The 18,495-nt window shown below is 28.2% G+C and overlaps 1 protein-coding gene across 1 annotated transcript in view; it reads left to right on the top strand.

Moving 5' to 3' along the window:
* p130CAS (Serine_rich_CAS and FAT-like_CAS_C domain-containing protein p130CAS) overlaps positions 1-18,495 on the top strand; it is a 158,827-nt gene that overhangs the window by 111,209 nt on the left and 29,123 nt on the right. Inside the window, exons 2-3 of the mRNA XM_075368464.1 lie at positions 12,295-12,438; positions 18,214-18,351. Of these exons, the coding sequence (XP_075224579.1) occupies positions 12,295-12,438; positions 18,214-18,351 (282 nt within the window). The remainder of the gene's footprint in view (positions 1-12,294; positions 12,439-18,213; positions 18,352-18,495) is intronic.

Genomic DNA, 18,495 nt, shown 5'->3' on the forward strand with positions numbered 1-18,495 from the left:
ATACAATTGAACTAGAAAATCCAAAAATAATACGATTCTAAATTATAATTTTCAATTAATATTAAATAATCAGATGTTTCACCAACTCTGTTACATATACACATATGTAATAATACCTATTAAATTACAAACACACATTTTTAAAATTACATAAAATTTTATTTCACTAATAACTTCTGATTTTTTCAATTTTTTTTATTGTTATTGAATTATTAGTTATCGTAATATTTTTTTTTTATTATTACGTGTTTAATAATTATTAATAAATCAATATGTATAAATTAAAAAAAAAAAGTTAAAAAAAGGAGATGAAGTCTGGTTCGAACCGATGTGCCTTCTCCTCGTAAGATAAATATTTCATTAATTAAAATTTTATTTGGCTATAACTCTGGAACCAATAAAAGAAAATAAGTACCACTTATGATATATGTTTGAAAAGCTCTCAATGAGGGCTTATTACTGCAGTTAAGAAGAGGTCCAAAATTCAAACATTTTTGGTAATTGGGCTTTTTTTGGACACTTTTGGTTCAGTTGATTGCAGTCAAAAGGAGAGGTGCACAGCTAGATGTTACAGCAGTCCTAAATACAAAATTTCAACATACAACGGCTAATCGTTTTTGAGTTATGCGACATACATACATACCTATCGACCTACACATACACACGTACATACCTGCATACACAAGTACATACCTACATACACACGTACATAAATACATGCGTACGTACGTACAGACGTTACGCTGCAACTAGTCAAAATGTATTCAGGGTGGTCAAAATGGATATTTCCGTTGAAATCTGAGAATCGAAATTTTTCACGATCACAATACTTCCTTTACTTCGTACATGGTAGTAAAAAATCAGTTAGCCAGGGAAATTTTTCAGAATTTTGATCGAGTTATTCTTTCTGGGCAATATGTAAGAAATTTATCCTAAGAAAAGAAGGATAATTTCAGTTTGTAAAGATATAAATTAAAAGAATACTTAAATATTTAAAACTAGCATATCCTGTCTGTTAAAGTGTTAAAATTGTCACATGTGGTTTTAAAAAAAAAAATTGGCAGAAATCCAATCTTTCTTTTTTTTTTTCATCGTCTGTCTGTAATAGTATTGTACATAGCGCGTGTCAGTATCGGGCATTATTGTAACTGTTACATTTTGTGTAAGTCATAAGATATCTTTTCTAAAATAATTCTTTAAGCATTAAAAAAAAATTAAGTATATAACAGTTTTTGATTAATGAACTTAGAAAAAGAGAACACAGGACGCAGGAAACAGGCTAAGTGACACGTGTGCGATATAGTTATACTAGAGAAATGTTATTGTCTGGTGATATATTTAAAATATAATATATAATTTTTAAATAATGTTATTTTTATATCGGTACTCAGTATTATTTAATGATCAATTAAATCTATAAAACTTATTTCGTTATAATTAATTGTTATTAATAGATAAATTTAATTTTGTTTAATAGAAAGTAAAGTCATTGGGAGAGGGAGAACGAGAAAGAGTCAGCCAGACATGAACGATCTAAAAATAATACAATTAAAACACTATTTTAATAAGACTTTTAATCTGTTTGGTCTGTTTCCTGCTGTCCTAAAATTAATTCTCATGTACTATAATTAAAATTAAATGTTAATTAAAAATGAAAGGGAATAAAATTTTATCACCTATTACCTTGTGAACAAATTACTCTGTATGTTTTTAAATAAACTAAAACAATAAAAAATATTTTAGTTTCTTAGTTTCTACAATTTGTAAACCGCTTTTTCTATGACAAAAATATTTATTATTTTTCCATGTAACAATTTTCTTTTTTTAAGTTCAGGAGAAGATATTGATAAAAAAAAATATGTTAATAAATTCAGATTATAATTTTATTTCAAAATTTAATGATTTTCTTTTAATTTTTCTTGACGTTTATGTAGGAATTTCAATTTTTAATATTTTTTAGTGACCATTAATTCGCTATATAAACTTGGCTTATACTTTGGAATATGGAATGAAGATTTTAACAGTTACTGGCAGTTTTTATTTTTTAATAGATTGCCCAGGAATTATATTTCATCTTTTTTGAGGTAGGAGAGGTTCCCTCTTGCTAAACATTATGTTTCGGGTAGATGAATGAAGTTTGGGAACATCGTACGTAATATAAAAACCATAAGTTAATGGTATATTTTCCTGGTATTTCATCCTCTTTTTGATACTTTTGAATTGTGTTTTCAAATACAAGGGTAGGGTGTATTTTTTTACATAAAATTATCTGCTGTTTATGATATACTCAGATTTAAAAATATAAAATATTTTTAACTTTTAAAATAGGATATTTAATGTGGTATTCGTATTTTCATATTTTGCTTCCTTTTTTGATCAATGTGATACAGAATACTTCCTGATTCTCTCCATTAGAGTAATCTTTTGTAAGTAGTTTATTTTATATCATATATAGTTTATATTAATTTTCTATAATTCATGAATATTTGATGAGCTTTCTTCTGCGCATTAGAAATTGTAAATCTGTTATAGAAGATGAGAATTTTTGCCATTCAGAAATTTAGATTTGACATGATTTTTCCTTTGGTGTAGGTTTTTAAAAAAAAATTTGAAGTATATATATATAACCAAAATATCTAGCTTATAATTTGCCAGTGATGTAATTGATGAATATAATGTGTATGTTAGGAGGCTCTGTTTTACTGTGCGTTCGGATTAAGTTGAACTTTTGTAAAAGAGTTGAAAAGAAAATAGGAGTTCTCACACATACATTTAGTCAGGAATTCTTACAAAGGACTTAAATATCAAGATTACAGTAATTCAGTAATATTCTTGGATAGTTTAATATACGAGGGATATTTCTAAAGATCGCTTGGAAATTTCTCTCCTTAAGGTTGGCGAATCTGTGTCGTTCATGGTCATGCTAGTAATGTATACACTGCATTGTTGTCAGTAAGTTGTCGCGTTGTAGTATCTTTGATTACATGTGAGTTATTGCGTTAGAAAATGAGTAGGAAAATCGATGTTGCCTCCGACTGTGCAATACATGGTCGTACGTTTTTTAAGCCATCAAAACGTTAACCCGGCTGAAATTTATAGGCAGTTGGTTGCTCTGTACGGTAATAACGTAATGAATGAAAGAAACGTCCGAAAGTGGTGGTAAAGGTTTAGAAGTAACAGAATTAATGTGCACGATGAAGAACGTTCGGGGAGGCCCTCGATAGTCACTGAGGACTTGTTGAAACTCGTCGATGATGCAATCAGAAAAGATCGTCGCTCAACGATTTCCGACCTGGCCCTTCTTTTTTTTATGTTTCAAGAGCTTATCGGTCGCATTGTTCATAACCGTTTAGGCTTCAGAAAGGGTTGTGCACGTTGGGTCTTAACGGAACGTCACAAAAAAATCCGAATGGGATCAGCTTTGAAATTGTTGATGCGCTACACAGAAAAAGGTGATGAGTTCCTTACTTCAATCATTACCGGCGTTGAAATGTGGATTTCGTATTACACGCCAGAAAGAAAACGTTAGTCAAGTGAATGGCGTCATCCTCAATCACCAACCAGACCGACAAAGGTCAAGCCACAGCCATTTGGACGCAAACTGATGGCCACAGTCTTTTGGGATCGGTTTGGCATACTATTGATCGATTTCATGCCACGGGGAACGACTGTAAATGCAGAAGCCAACTACGAAACTCTATGTAAGTTACGACGCGCCATTCAAAATCGGCGACGTGGGCGGCCGACCGCCGGGGTCGGCACGATAATGGACGTCCACATGTTGCGGATCCGACACGTAATTTACTGAGAACATTTGGATGGGAAAGTTACTGTTACCCACCATATAGTCCGGACTTAGCTCCTTCTGATTACCGTTTGTTTGGGAAATTGAAAGAAATTTTGAGTGGTAAGCAATTCGCGGGTGACGATGAATTTTAAAATGCTGTTAATCAGTGCTAAATGGACTGGCGGCAGAAGAATATGACGAGTGTATATTGGAGTAGGTGTATCGCTAAGATAAATGTCTTAATTCATGTGGCGATTATATAGAGATGTAGTATAAGGTATGTAGTTTAAGAGAAATAAAAAATGTTTATAAGGTTTTCGTAACAAATTTTTTTTCAATGAAACTGTCTTTACTTTAGAGATAACCTGTTGTAGATCCAGTTGGGTGTCCAATAAATCTAGAAATACCAGTTTGCAAAAAAGATTAATAATTAAGGGTAATTGATAGAATGTGAATTGAGATGACCAACCCTTTCCGAAAGCATACTTAAAGACCCTTTCCAAGCAGTGGAGATTCATCCACTCAACAATGCTTTGAAAGATAAAGATATCTTTATCTTAAGATTTTAGTTTAAGATTTTTTATTCAAGATGAGAGTTGTGCATTACTGTTTAATGATTTTGTTTCTACTGGTAAAACAAAATGTAATAAATATTTTATGTTGCAATGAACTATACTTTTCCTCCAGGTATGAAAGAGCTGCTTGAAAACAGGCTTAAGTTTCCTAAGGAATTTCATTGCCCGTTCCCTGAATTGTACGGTGTGTGTAGTATCCACCTGATATATAAACCTTAAATAGATTATTCCTACATAATGATTTGGGGTAATTTGGTTTGGTAATGATCGTATTAGAAACTCATCTAATCCTAATTATTGTCAGGGATATTTTATTTGTTTGGTAATAAAAATAAAGATTCTAATTGTAGAAAGGTAATACTAATTATTCATATGTCCAGTAATACTTTCAGAATACTGTCGTACATCAGAATACTGTTATTCTGATTTCCAGATTATCTGACCAATTTGACCTTAGGATGTTTTAAATTTATACATTAATAATTTTTTAAGAAATTCAGAATCTCATTTCTTTTGTAATTATAATCTTGATTTTTTTTTTTAATTTCAAATCTTTATGTGTTACAAATTGCAGAGTAAAGTCGGTTATTAATTTTTTGAAATTGGATATATTTGAGTTTTCATATTCTTCACTGTAGATTATAGATACATTAGTTAGGTGTGTATATTAGTATACCAGCATAAACTTTCAAAAACACTATATAATCATATATGTGCTTCATTCAAGAAATTTTATTGAAGTGACTATATTGTAGGCTTATTTCTTTAAAACTGATTTTGTGTAAATAAAGTTTGAATTTATTGTTTATATGTGCACTATAAAAAATTTCAAATAGGTTTCTATAGTTTTATACTTCATATTAATTGTGTTTGGTTTAGGTTTCATGACATTTCCAAGTTATCTGGACTTCATTCATCTGGACCATATTTGGTTCTGTCTAGTTTAAAGGAATAAGGTTATAGTATAGAGGAAGTATAGTGTATACATAAAATTTTACTTTTTATTTTATGTTGTGCGGTTAAAAAATGTAAAAGCATAATTAAATGTAACTGATAGTAATATAGTAAATTTTATATCTTAATGGTTTTAAAGATAACATTTTAATGATTTTTTTTCATAAAATAATCATAAATTGGGTTGATAAAAAAAATATTAAACATTATGTAATAAATATTGTACATGTTGCATAACTCTGTTATTGTGTTATTTTTTATCTTTTTAATTTGGTTTAATTTTTTCAATTTATTATCTTAGAATTATGGAAATACTTTTAACATATTTGATATATATTTAAGCTATATCACCTTCTTTTATTATATTTGAATCAAAACATGATATTCAGCTGTTTTATCTCATTATCCTTTTGAAAGATGATTTTGTTATACTTTCCCCAAAAAATTTAATTAATTTTTTTTTTATTTTACCAGTTATATGGTTACATGATACATTATATATAAAAGGAAAGAATGTTAATCAGATCAAATTTCACAAGTTGGGATCTTTGCACACCCCTCCTGTAACTAAAAAAAACACAATTTCACCATTGAAGAATTCCAGAAGGATAAATATATGCACGTATGTATATATGTTGCCTTGTTTTTTGGTTGTTAAGTAAAGATTAGATGAACCGATCTGGATGAAATTTGGCATGATGATTGTTATATAACAAGCATTAATGCCATTCAATTTTGATCATATTCAGTCAAAGGATAGGGTGACATGGACCTTATAAGTTCCATATCTAAAAATGTTATCCGAAGGAAAAGTAGATTTTTTCATTTAATTTAATGCCTCCTCAGTATTTCATGCTTTTATAATACTTCGTGATAGTGTTTGGTTTTATTCAAACCCTACAAAGGAATAGAGGCAAAAGTTGTTGTTTCTGGACAAAAAAAAAGCATTCTTGTGCTAATTATATGATTACATTACATTAGTACTTCGATTTAGTTATGTATTTGGGCAATTTCAGTTTGTAATAGGGAATAATAAGACTTTGTTTTCTTACATTTTTTTTTGTTTTTGTTTTTAATCAGTTATAGTTACGTTTGATATCTTCAGACTGGCTTAATAGATGTTTATGAAATTTTGAATCATGGCTTCTGATAACAGGTTATTTCGTGCCCACCATGCTAAAGTAATGAATGTGAAAAACTCAACTTTTCAGGAGAGCTAAACAGCAATTTTAGTGTTAAATTTTAAATAGGAATTCATATTTGTAAAAGTGAAAAGGTTTAAACTAGCCTTCCTAAAAGAGATACGCGTTGGATAATTTACCACAAGATGCACAGGATGTTCAGATTGTAAACTGACGAATCTGCAAAATGTGATTTTTCACATTCGTTACGTTAGCATGGTGGTGATGATTGATGTCATTTAATTTTGGTTACAAATGGTCAAGCTGGTGAAGAGTATACATTCACAGTCAGTCCTCAAAATTTTACTCAGAGTGTAAAATAATTTTTATTTACGTACTTCTTTAGATGCATATTTAAGTACTTTAATGTTCCATTTAATTTTCTTTCTAAGTAGTAGCCTGTTGAGACTGTTTGTTATATTACTTTCTTAGTGAAGCTCTGGGAAAGTTATGCAGTTGTTTGTTGGGGTTTTTTTTATTGATTTTTACATGTTTTGTAAATAATTGAATTTTTTGTATTAGATTTTGTCTCCTTGTTTATAGAAACCTAATATTATATTGCATTACAGAAATATATTATTTTAAAATGCTAATCTCTACGGTGGAGTTGTAGCATCTCAGCCTTTCATCTGGGGGCTCCAGGTTTGAATCCTGGTCAGGCATGGAATTTTTCATACGCTACAAAATTCCATTCCTCATGAACAAGTTTCAAGTTTATGTGGTGATATCATCAAGCAAAAATAAATAAAAAAATACGATAAAGTTGTGATTAGACATTAGATAGTACCATTAATTTATTCCTTTTGAAAGACTTAAATATATACACTAATATCACATTTATTTATGATAAATTACATGTACTTTTTTTGGAACTGATTCCAATCCTGCTGTATTGCATTATTAATAATAAATTGATCAATGATAATAATTCAACTAACAAAACTTGTTTTTTTAAAAGTATTTTATTTTAACACAGTTGAGGGACAAGAATAAATTTTAAAGAAACAAAACCATTATAAATTCTACAGAAATAATTTTATTTGTTTTACATTTTACAGTAGATTAGTTATGGTTGAAGTGAAAATCGCTTTATAAAATGGATAAACTGTACTTTTACTACAGAGCATATTAAAATAGTTTTTTCTTAATTAATTTCAAAGTATTATTTTTTTTGTTTATTGATTCTATAAATTTAAATACTATTTTTATGCGTTATTAATGTTTTATCAGTTTAATTTTTAAATTGTAAACATTAAATGCAGATTTGTTTGCTTAACAATAAAGATTTCTTCTCTGTATAATTTTTTACATACTTCAGATATAAATATAATGCTTGTTTGTAAATTTGTTTGTTGGGAATTTTGCCAAGCTGTGTGACAGTTTTTTATGATTTATGTTTTAGGTTTTGTCCATATTATATGTATGGATAACTATAAAACCTGTTTATAAAATGGGGGAAAGTAAATTTATATATTATACAATAACAGTGAAACTTTTTTTTTTGTAAAAAAATTCTTTACGTGGCATTTTGCTGTAAAAAAAAAAAATATGAAAGCAAAGTAGAACACTTGTTGAGAAATTACAACTATAATAATAAATAAAATACTGTATGTTGTAGGTGAATTGTATAGCCTTATTTCTTTACTTTCTTATACTTTATTGTGGCATTACTTTAGTATATCTGTTTGTTGCTTAACGCTTTTAGTGTCCAACTTCTACAAGTGGTTACCCATACAACCCCTCTTAAATCTTTTTAGTTATATTCATTTGACAATTATTTATTGTTGTTTTATTAATTATTTCTAGTATATTGTTATTGTGATTTTGATACAACTGCCCTAAATATTAATTGATATTGACATTTTGTAATTTGATTTGGGTTAGGGATGAAATAATGTGATTTAGTTTGATATTAGTCATGCCGGTTTTATTTGTGTTAGTGCTGTTTGTGAACAAGATAACAATATATCTGAATGAGACAGATGCGCTGTACCATATCACCCCATAGTAATAAAACAAATATATTTCCCTAGTATTACACATATAGTGGTGTATTATAGCCTTCTATTAAAATCAGTTACAGAGTTACTGCTTATTATGTTTTTTTTTCATTGTAGTTAAAAGTAATTGTACCTTTAATCCTTTTCACACAAATTTAAAAAATAATTTCATTTGTAGTAGGTTTTCATTATTTTTTCTTTTTAATAAAATACCTGATAAATTTGTAACAAAACATTGTACTACAGCAAAAAATGGGAAATGTTTACACTATTAATTGAAATTATTTGGTTAATATGTTATATTTGTAAAATATCTTGTGTCATCAGCAATTTGACTGATTATTTAACGCACTTTTATTTTCGACATTCATTTCAATTTTATTTTTGCATCAATTTCCAATGTCATTAGCCCTCATCACATTGTTTAAAAAAAAAAAAATTACTAGAAGTATTGTCAGATGTAAGGGTGTGTAGGGCTCTGAAATTTAATAAAAGACAAAAATGAATGTTAGATGAACATTTAAACAACACACACATATAGCACTTACATGGTGTAAAGGACCATGAATTTACATAAAAACACAAAAACAAAAATAATACATTAAACATACAGTAAAATGAAATAACAAAATATGTTGGATAATACCATTTAAATTTGTGAGCTCTTTGTTTGGGTGTAACTTGACATAAAGGATTCTTGGTCAAACATAGCACGTACAGACTTCATCAAAACCTTACTATAAATGTTAATAATCCATTGGTATGCAGGTAAGCAATTAGTTTTTCTTCTTTACCATTTTCTGAATCAGCAGTAATATTATTTCTTAGTCTGTAACTTTCTGAAGTTTTCATACGTTGTATACTCTTCATGTTGATGCTTAATATGCTTATCTCATACACATATCTCATGTCTTATCTCATGTTGATGCTTATCTCATACACATTTCTTTGCCAGTTAACAGATATGAATTTGTTACTCGTGTGTGATCGGGTCTAAGTCTGTCTCATTTGATAAAATATATTCAGAATGTCTGACATTGGTGTGCTGCCGAATTCATTTTTGTTCTGTGCCCTTCTCTTTTAACATGTTTGTGTAGACCCCTTTTGTTCTTTTGTATGTTTCATGTACTCTAACCTTTATCTTCTATTACTATAAATACATGTTTTAGAATTATATTCTTAAATTCCTTCTAAAACTACATTCACCAATCCTGATTGCATTAATATATAACCACACTAATTTATCATTTCATAACAGATCCTGCCAGAAACTTCATTTTATTCATGATAAACTCATTTTATTTTTAAAATTTCTTTTATAACGTAACTTTTAAAAAAGATACTATTTAAGCGAAAAAAAGGACTTACATATCATTTAATATTAACAGGAAAAAGTATAGAGGAAATAAAAAAAGGTAACGCTGCTTTTAGTTTCACACCTTTCTGAACTACAGTTTGTCTTTCTTTATTTTTCTTCTTGTATTTTAATTTCTCGATTTGCGAAAATTATAAATAAAACTTCTTTTGCAATATTTTAATCATATTTTCCTTAACATCTTAAAACACTGTTCAGTTTGACATTTTTTTAAATAAATCTGAAAATTAATTGTTTAATATATTCTTATATTTTTTCTGACGAATTAATCTTCAGCTAGTGAAAAAAGCTGTTTGGATTCTGGTATTTTATAAGAACTTTTACCATAAAATTGATGTTGAGGAAGATATTTGTGAAATATGAAAATTCAATTTATCAGTTTGTGCTGATGTGTTAAAAATTGGTAAAATATTTGCAAATAGTATTTTACATAAGGTATTAATATTTATACTTGTCTTTTCCATGTAAAAAATTAAAGGAAAATAATTAAATAGATATACAATATCCAACAATTAATTGTTATCAACTATTGTATTTACAAACATAAGTACTTATGTATACTTATTTTATTTTTTGTGATGAAAGCTTTATGTAAATTAGAGTAAGTAATTCATTTTTAAAAATGAAACGTATTTGATTTATTGATCCCTCTTAATAGTCCCCTTGCCCAGAAATTTTTTTAAATTTTTTTTACAAGTAAAAGCTGATTGTTTGGAAAAAAATTAATATTTGATGATTCTGTGAATCACCATTGTTCCAAGTGCTGTACTTTTTTTTAAGATATATATTGGTTTTAAGAAATAAAACTTTATACGTTCATATAATGTAAACCTTTTGGAACAGAAAATAAGTTCAATGTTAAAAAAGTATTTAAAAAAAGTTGTAATTATTTAAAATTACTTTTTTTAAACTCCTTATTCAGAAATCCCAAAATATATATTTTAAGTATCTCATATTTGAATTTGAAAGATAATTTTCCTAAGGTCAGATTTCAACTTTGACATCCGCCGCATTCTATGCTGAACAAAGTGTACTTCTTTTTTTTTTTATATTGTAGGATAAAAATCGAGTATTTATATAATAATAACCTTGTATTATTTAATTCTTCAGAAACAGTTTTTTAATGGTTAATTTATTTTATAGTGTATCAAAAATCCCAACCCTAATTGGAATTCAAATGTATAAACTTTTAAGATAAAAGATAAGATGCTACCACATACCCTGGAGATCTTGTATAATAAAAAAATGAAAAAAGTTTTTTAAATATTTTTATTTTTTATTCTATTTCAGTTATCATTTAGATGTTTGTTTTACATAATAAAAATATAGAGGCCAATCCAATATGGATAGTTGCTTTTTTTTTTACTTTCTTGTATGCGTACAAGGAAGTATTGTAATCGCGAAAAATTTTGGTATTCAGATTTCAGTGGAAATAACATTCATTTTGACCATCACTGAATCTATTTTGATTAATTTCGGCATGACATCTGTACATACATACGTATATATCTTGCATAACTCAAAAATGATTAGCCGTAGAATGCTGAAATTATGGTTTTAGGACTGTTGTATCAAAAGTATACAACAGGACTGTTGTAATCAAAAGGGGAGGTGCACAACTAGATTGTGCACCTTCCCTTTTGATTGCAATCGACTTGACCAAAAAAGCCCAAAATTCAAAAAATTGGATTTTAGACTTTTTTTAACGCAGTAATAAGCCCTCATTGACAGCTTTTCAATGATATATCATAAGAGGTACTTATTTTTATTGGCTCCAGAGTTATAGCCAAATAAAATTTTAATTAATGAAATATTTGGATCTTACAAGGGGAAGGGACATTAGTTTGAATCTGACCATTTCTTTTTTTTTTTAACTTTTTTTAGTCTAAATGTATTGGTTTATTCTCTGATTGTAAATCAGAGAATTGTAATTAATCCTTTGATTGTAAAAAAAAAATTGATAAATAATAATTCAGTAATAACAATAATATATATATATGAAAAAAATCTGAAGTTATTAGTGAAATAAAATTTTATTTCCTTTTAAAAATGTATATATGTAATTTAATAGGTGTACAAGGAAGTCATCTGGTGTCCACATCAGAGTTTTGATGTATATTTTTAATTTGAATGAGTTTTTTCAATTTAAAGCTAAAGATTAATGACTGGGATGATTTGAAATGTTGCTTTTAATTTCTTATTTTTTTCTTATTGTGTATTAACATATTTCAATGATAAACTTTGATGAACAACAGTGTTTTCATTATTGATCTTATGTTACTCCAATATATTGTAATATAAATGCATCAAAAATTGTAAAATAAAAAATAATGCAATCTGTATTTGAAGTTTCTACAAATATATTTATTGATTTATTTTCTATTTAATTAATACATTTTTTTTGTCTTTGTTGTTATTACAGAACTGTATTGCTAGAGCACTTTACGATAATATAGCTGAGTCACCAGATGAGCTTGCATTTAGACGTGGTGATCTTTTAACAGTATTAGAACAGAATACTGGTGGTATAGAAGGATGGTGGTTATGTGCATTACGAGGACGACAGGTCAGATTTATTTAATTTTTTTTTCTGAATGTAATAATTATTATAATGATTTATATGATTGATGACAGAGTAAATCATTTATCAATACTGTTCTGATTAAAATGTTAACAAACTTGATTGTAAATTTTGTTTTGATTTAATCTATAGTCTATTTACTTTATTGACTTATTCTATTAATGTGTTTCTGTATAATGACATTTAGATTTATTGTCGTTTATTTTTCTGTAAGAAGCAGTTGTTCCTTAATACTTTTAATTATTAATAAGCTGATATTAATACATGTATGATTTCTGTATAATTATTGTACATTACTATGAAATTAATTGAAAATTAAGTAATTAATGTCAGCATAAATAAGTATGAATATATTAATTACAATTAAATAACTGATTCAGTTATAACTTTAAGAATGAATAAAGATATTTTTTTCATATAATTAATTTTGAAACAGTTGGAATTGTGTTGAAAAACAAGCTTAAAAATATCTTTTGATGTTATTATATAACTGTTTCATTTAATTTACTTATTTTAAAAAGAAACATCTCATTAAACCTTATATTATCTCTGTTGAATGACAAGGCTGGAGATTTAAGAAATGATAATATAAATTTTATCTTCCCAATAAAGAAAAAAAATTTTACAGTAAAAAAAGGACATATTCAGTGTTTATAATCACTTCATCTGAATATAAATCCGTACCGAAGAGCCAAATTTTACGTTTCTTTTATTCAAAAAAAGGAATTAATGTTTTTATTTCATGATAAATTGACTCATTTATACAATTTCAAGTAAATTGTATCCTATTTTCTGAGGGAATGGGCTTATTATGAGCTGCTGTCTGAATAGAATCTCCATTTTAAGTCTTGTAAGCTGGCACTGTTCAGCTGTGTATTATTATATGGTTCATCAGCGGTGTTGGTGATGGCTGAGAGTTAATAACACGTATTACATCCAGTGAAATTTACATGTTACGGTAAATATCTGTGTATTTGTGATCATTTTCTGTAAGGTAATTCGTAGTTGCTGATTTTAATGGGTTTAATGGTTGTATATCTGATTTATTTTTATCTGTGAATGAATGTACATCTAGTGTTCCCAGTATAATATTTATTACAGTTTTAATTTTTATATATACATTCTGGTTTGTGATATGATGTTCTGTTATTTTTGTGGTTTTTGAAGGTGTTACAGAACCCCTTTTTTAAATGTAGAATATTAATTCATCATGCTTATTAATGAAATGAAATTTAACTAGCATATTATATTATAGTAAGCAGTAGCATTAAATTAGTAGTAAATTAGCTGTAATAAATGTGTAGTTTGTGATAATGTAATAAGTAAATTTGTATTTTGCATTCCCTGATTATTTGTTTCATGGTTTACACCTTAGTTGTAAATATAATGATTAAATGAATTGACTGTACATGAATATGCTTTAGCACATTAGGAGAATCATATGGATTAGATAAGGAAAATCTCTACCATTTTGGAAGATACCAAAATTTGTGCTGGCGCGCACGCACACGCACCAAAGCATATGTATGAAATAAAGTTCAGTAACTAATTACAGTTACAGTAGGGAGACAATAATATTAAGGTGAATGCTAAGTTTATGGATTAATTTCATTTTGTCCATCTAAAATGAAAAGTTACTTACTATGTACTTATCTTGGCGCTAATGTCTGTTGTGGGTCCCTTGGCCTCCTCCACAATTTGTCCCCTACCTTTTCTTCCATTCTTCTACTCTCTCCAGTTCTCTTTTATTACTTCTTATGTTATTCTGAGTAATATAATTTAATAAAATGAAAGAAATAGATTTTAAAATTGTTAAGTCTAAATTTAATTTTGGATTAGATTAAATAATTAATGTATTTTTCTCTTGAACAAAGAAAATTATTAAATTGATTATATTATGATACAACGAAGATTTATAAATTGTTTAAAGAATGCTATGGCTTATCCAGGTGCAGATATAAATTCAGATCACATTCTAGTTGGCGGAGATGAACATTAGGCTCAAGAAAATTGGGAGTTGCAGGAGAAGAAATTTCTATGATTTGGAGAAGCTAAAAAACAAGAAACAATATGGGAAATGGAAAAAATTATTTTTTTTTGGCACAGTGAGAGTTCATTTTTAGAGAAAGTGATGTTGGAAACAATGAGAATGGGAGAAAACCATGTAATGCAGATGATTAATGGATGAAAATTAAGAAAATTTAAAAACAGGAACAGAATACAGAAAGAAAGGGTTAAAAGTGAAATGTTGAAAAAAGTGAACAAGATGAATGAAAGGAGAAAGTGGAAAAGTATATAAACAGAAGAAGGTAGAAGGAAATATGGAAAGTTGAATAATGAACAAAGAAGAGAAACTGAGAAAGCTAAAGAAAACAACTGGCTTGAGGGAAAATGAACAGTGGTAGAAAATTTGGAAAAAGAAGGGAAGCTGATATATAAAGAAGCTTCAGAAATAGTTTTCAAAGAGAAACCAGGGAAGAAAATGTATCAAGTAGACGCAAAGGATGGGGAAACACTTAATGAGAAGGAGGAAATAAAAAGGAATACATTGCGGATTTATAGCATTAGGAGAAAATCCAAAAAAGATAGATATGGGAATGGAAGAAGAGTATAAAGTTCATGAAGACTGAAAAGGGTATAATATATTAAAAAGTGAATTAAATGAGGCAATTAAAATGATGAGAAAAGGAAAGGCTGAGGGATGTAATGAAATATCAATTGAACTGTTCAAATCACTAAGAGAGACAGGAGAATTATTATTACCAGATCTATGCAATCGAAACTTGATTATAAAGAGGTGTGAAAAACATTGAATAGTTTGTTTAATATCACATACAGGTAAGGTACTATTAAGGATTTTAAACAAGAGGATATACAATAAATTGGATGGCAATATTGAGGAGGAATAGTATGGGTTTAGAAGAGGTGTTGGACAAGGGTTGCTATAGGGTTTCTAATAGTAATAGGTGAGAGATACATAGAAAGCAGGTAGAGATTGTAAGTCGCATTTGTTGATCTAGAAAAGGCAGAGTTAGATGGGATAAATTACTGTTAATTTTGAAGAAGAAGGGAGTTGACTGGAAAGAGAGATGCCTAAAAAAAGAACTGTACTATAACCAGAGAATAAAAATGTGGGTAGGAAAAAAATGACAGGAAGAATAGGGATTGAAAGGGGAGAAAGGCAGGGTTGCTGAATTTCACCAGCATTGTTTAGTATATATTTGGAACAAATAATTAAATACTGTCTGAATGGAAAAAGAGGAATAAAGATCAGGGGAAGAAGAATAAAATTTATATGTTTGCTGATGACGTGGCAGTGCTGGCAGGGAGACCAAGTACATTAAATTAAATGCTTTATGATTTAAATGAAGTTTATGAAATTCAGGGTATGAGAATCGACAAAAAGAAGATAAAATATGTCTAGTATTAGGTGGAAAAGAGGAGAAGATTGAGGTTAAGACAGGAAATGAAGTTTTAGAGCAGGTGAAGGAATTTCAGTACTTAAGGAGCTGTATAGGTAATGACCTGACTTGCGCAGTAGAAATTAAAACAAAAATATCAAGAAGTAAGCAGGCATTCAATAAGAAGGAAAGACTGGTGTGTGGAAAGTTAAACTTAGCATTAAGGAAGAGATTAAGGAAATTTTTATTTGGAGTGTGATGCTCTATGTGCTGAAACATGAACAATGAGAAAGGAAGACAGAAAACAAATTGAGGTGTTTGAGATATGGGTGTGATGCAGAATGATAAATATCAAATGGCAAGGACATGTGACAAATGAGGAATATTTAGAAGAATCTGAGAGAAAAGAAAATGCTAAATGTGGTTCTGTATAGGAAAAGGAACTGGCTAGGTCATTGTATGAGAAGAAAGTGTTTATTAGTGGTTGCAATAAAAGGCTTGGTGAATGGAAGGTAGGGAGGAGGAAGGAAGATATTTCAAATAATCAATGGAATTGTGATAAAGGGAAAATATGCTAGAATGAAGAGGTTGGCAAAGGATAGAATAATGTGGAGAGCTGCAGCCATGACAGGATCTGAATTAATAACAGAACACTATGAATGAATGAATTAATTAAATAATTGAACTTTTTATTATTTGAAGAGTTTGATTTGATATTTTTCAACTGAAAATTAATTTTATAAATAGTTTTTCAGAAATATTAATATCATTTATAATTCTGTTATTGAGGTTTTGTTAATGATACTGCTTCAGTAATACTTGAACCTGATCCAATTGAAATAATAATACCTGAAATAATTCTGAAGCCAAATAAAAAGATAAAAATCGTCAGCTGTTACTCCAGTTGAGTTTATTATTAAACATTCACCTAATTTTGATCAGGATGATATTGAATTTGCCTTCTTGTAAGGATGCTTGACAAGAAGCTGAGTCAATCAGTTATGTATTAATACTTTTTACTTTCAATAATGTCTTCAAGCATCACACCATTTTGTTGTTAGATTCTGTTTTATTGTAGATGTTGGCTTAAAATTCCAAAATAAACATGTGCACATATTACAGAAACAAGATGCTGGCTTAATGAACTGGTACTAGATATCTGAAGAACTTGTGGCATCTTAAGAATCATTAAAAAACTGCTTAATTAAAAACAATTTGTTTTTGTAATTGGAGTGGGCTGGACAAAATTGGTTTATTTTGTTTGAGATGTACAAATTTAGATAGTAATGGGTCAAGCAGTTTAATTTTTATTTAGAAAAATCTAAAATTTTTCATGTAACCTGTATGTGGTGTATGAGTATGAACCTGTGTAAAACTAATATTGAACATTAACTGCCTTTTATTGTTCTTTGCATTCTTGAAGCCAACTTGGCACGGTCATATTATTCTAAGTGAATTTTTGTATATTAATTTTGATTTTGAATGATTGATTTGTTATAATTTTATTTTACATCAGTAAACACACATCTATTTATACTTTTATTATTATTTCATTACTATTTATACTTGTTTTGATTTCTATGTAAACAAAAATTAAAAACTACTGTTTGGTTTCTAAATAAATGTGAGTGTATGTTCATATGTTTTTGGAACTATGATGATTAATGGTTTTATGAATGAGCTATTATCATTGCTTGGAAAAGATTTTATGGTAGCTTATTTTCATGTATTTAGGAAGTGAGGAATTATTATTATTTTTTTTATGTTTAAACCGTACATTAGTATACTAATCTAATTATTTTTTATTTATATTAAGTATAGAAACCTCCAAAAATGAAAACATAAATTTTTTTGTCTATGTTTAATTTTTCTTTTGTTACTGGTATTGAATAATTAATGGAGTCATTAATTAATAAATGCTGTAAAAGTGCACCACAATTTTTTAACCTCTAAAACGCGTGGGACCAGTTTATAAAAATAGCTTGTATCATTAACATTTTATTATTAATTCACACTTTTTAATTTTCAGGATGCTATTCCTTTAGATTTTGCAGTTTTGTGTATTTATCTTTATTTTTTATGTTTTGTTTTTAAAACGCTCCAGATTACTATTTTATCAAGGAATCAGAAAATAACAATATTTATTCAAAATGTGGTGATATTTATTCTGAGTGTATTTTTTCTTCAGCTTACTCAATAATTATTAAGTAATATTAGTGTTTTATTGGGAAGAAGCCACTTAAAGCCTCCTTAAAGTGGATAAGTGTTTGTATGTTTTTACCTCATTATATATTACATACTCATGTTGTTTAGAAATATTTTCTTAATTTCAATTTTCTTTTATGTTATTTTTTTACAGGGTATATGCCCAGGTAACAGATTACGCTTGGTACCAGGTGTTTATGATATTGGACCAAATTCAGCAGATTCAGTCACAGATCTCTCTACTTTACAAAGACAAGGAAAGAGAAGAAGTTGGCATGTTCAACCAAACAAGGTTTTTGTTTTATTTTTGTTCTTGTAGTGCCTGTATTAAGTTAAAATAATTAAACAAGTTTAGTAAATGTAGTTTACATTTTTACTTCCTTGTATGAAGTAATGGAAGTATTGAGATCGCAAAAAATTTTGTTTTTCAGATTTT

The sequence above is a fragment of the Lycorma delicatula genome, chromosome 6, assembly GCF_047948215.1.
Source record: "Lycorma delicatula isolate Av1 chromosome 6, ASM4794821v1, whole genome shotgun sequence".
In the NCBI taxonomy this organism is placed as follows: Eukaryota; Metazoa; Arthropoda; class Insecta; order Hemiptera; family Fulgoridae; genus Lycorma; species Lycorma delicatula.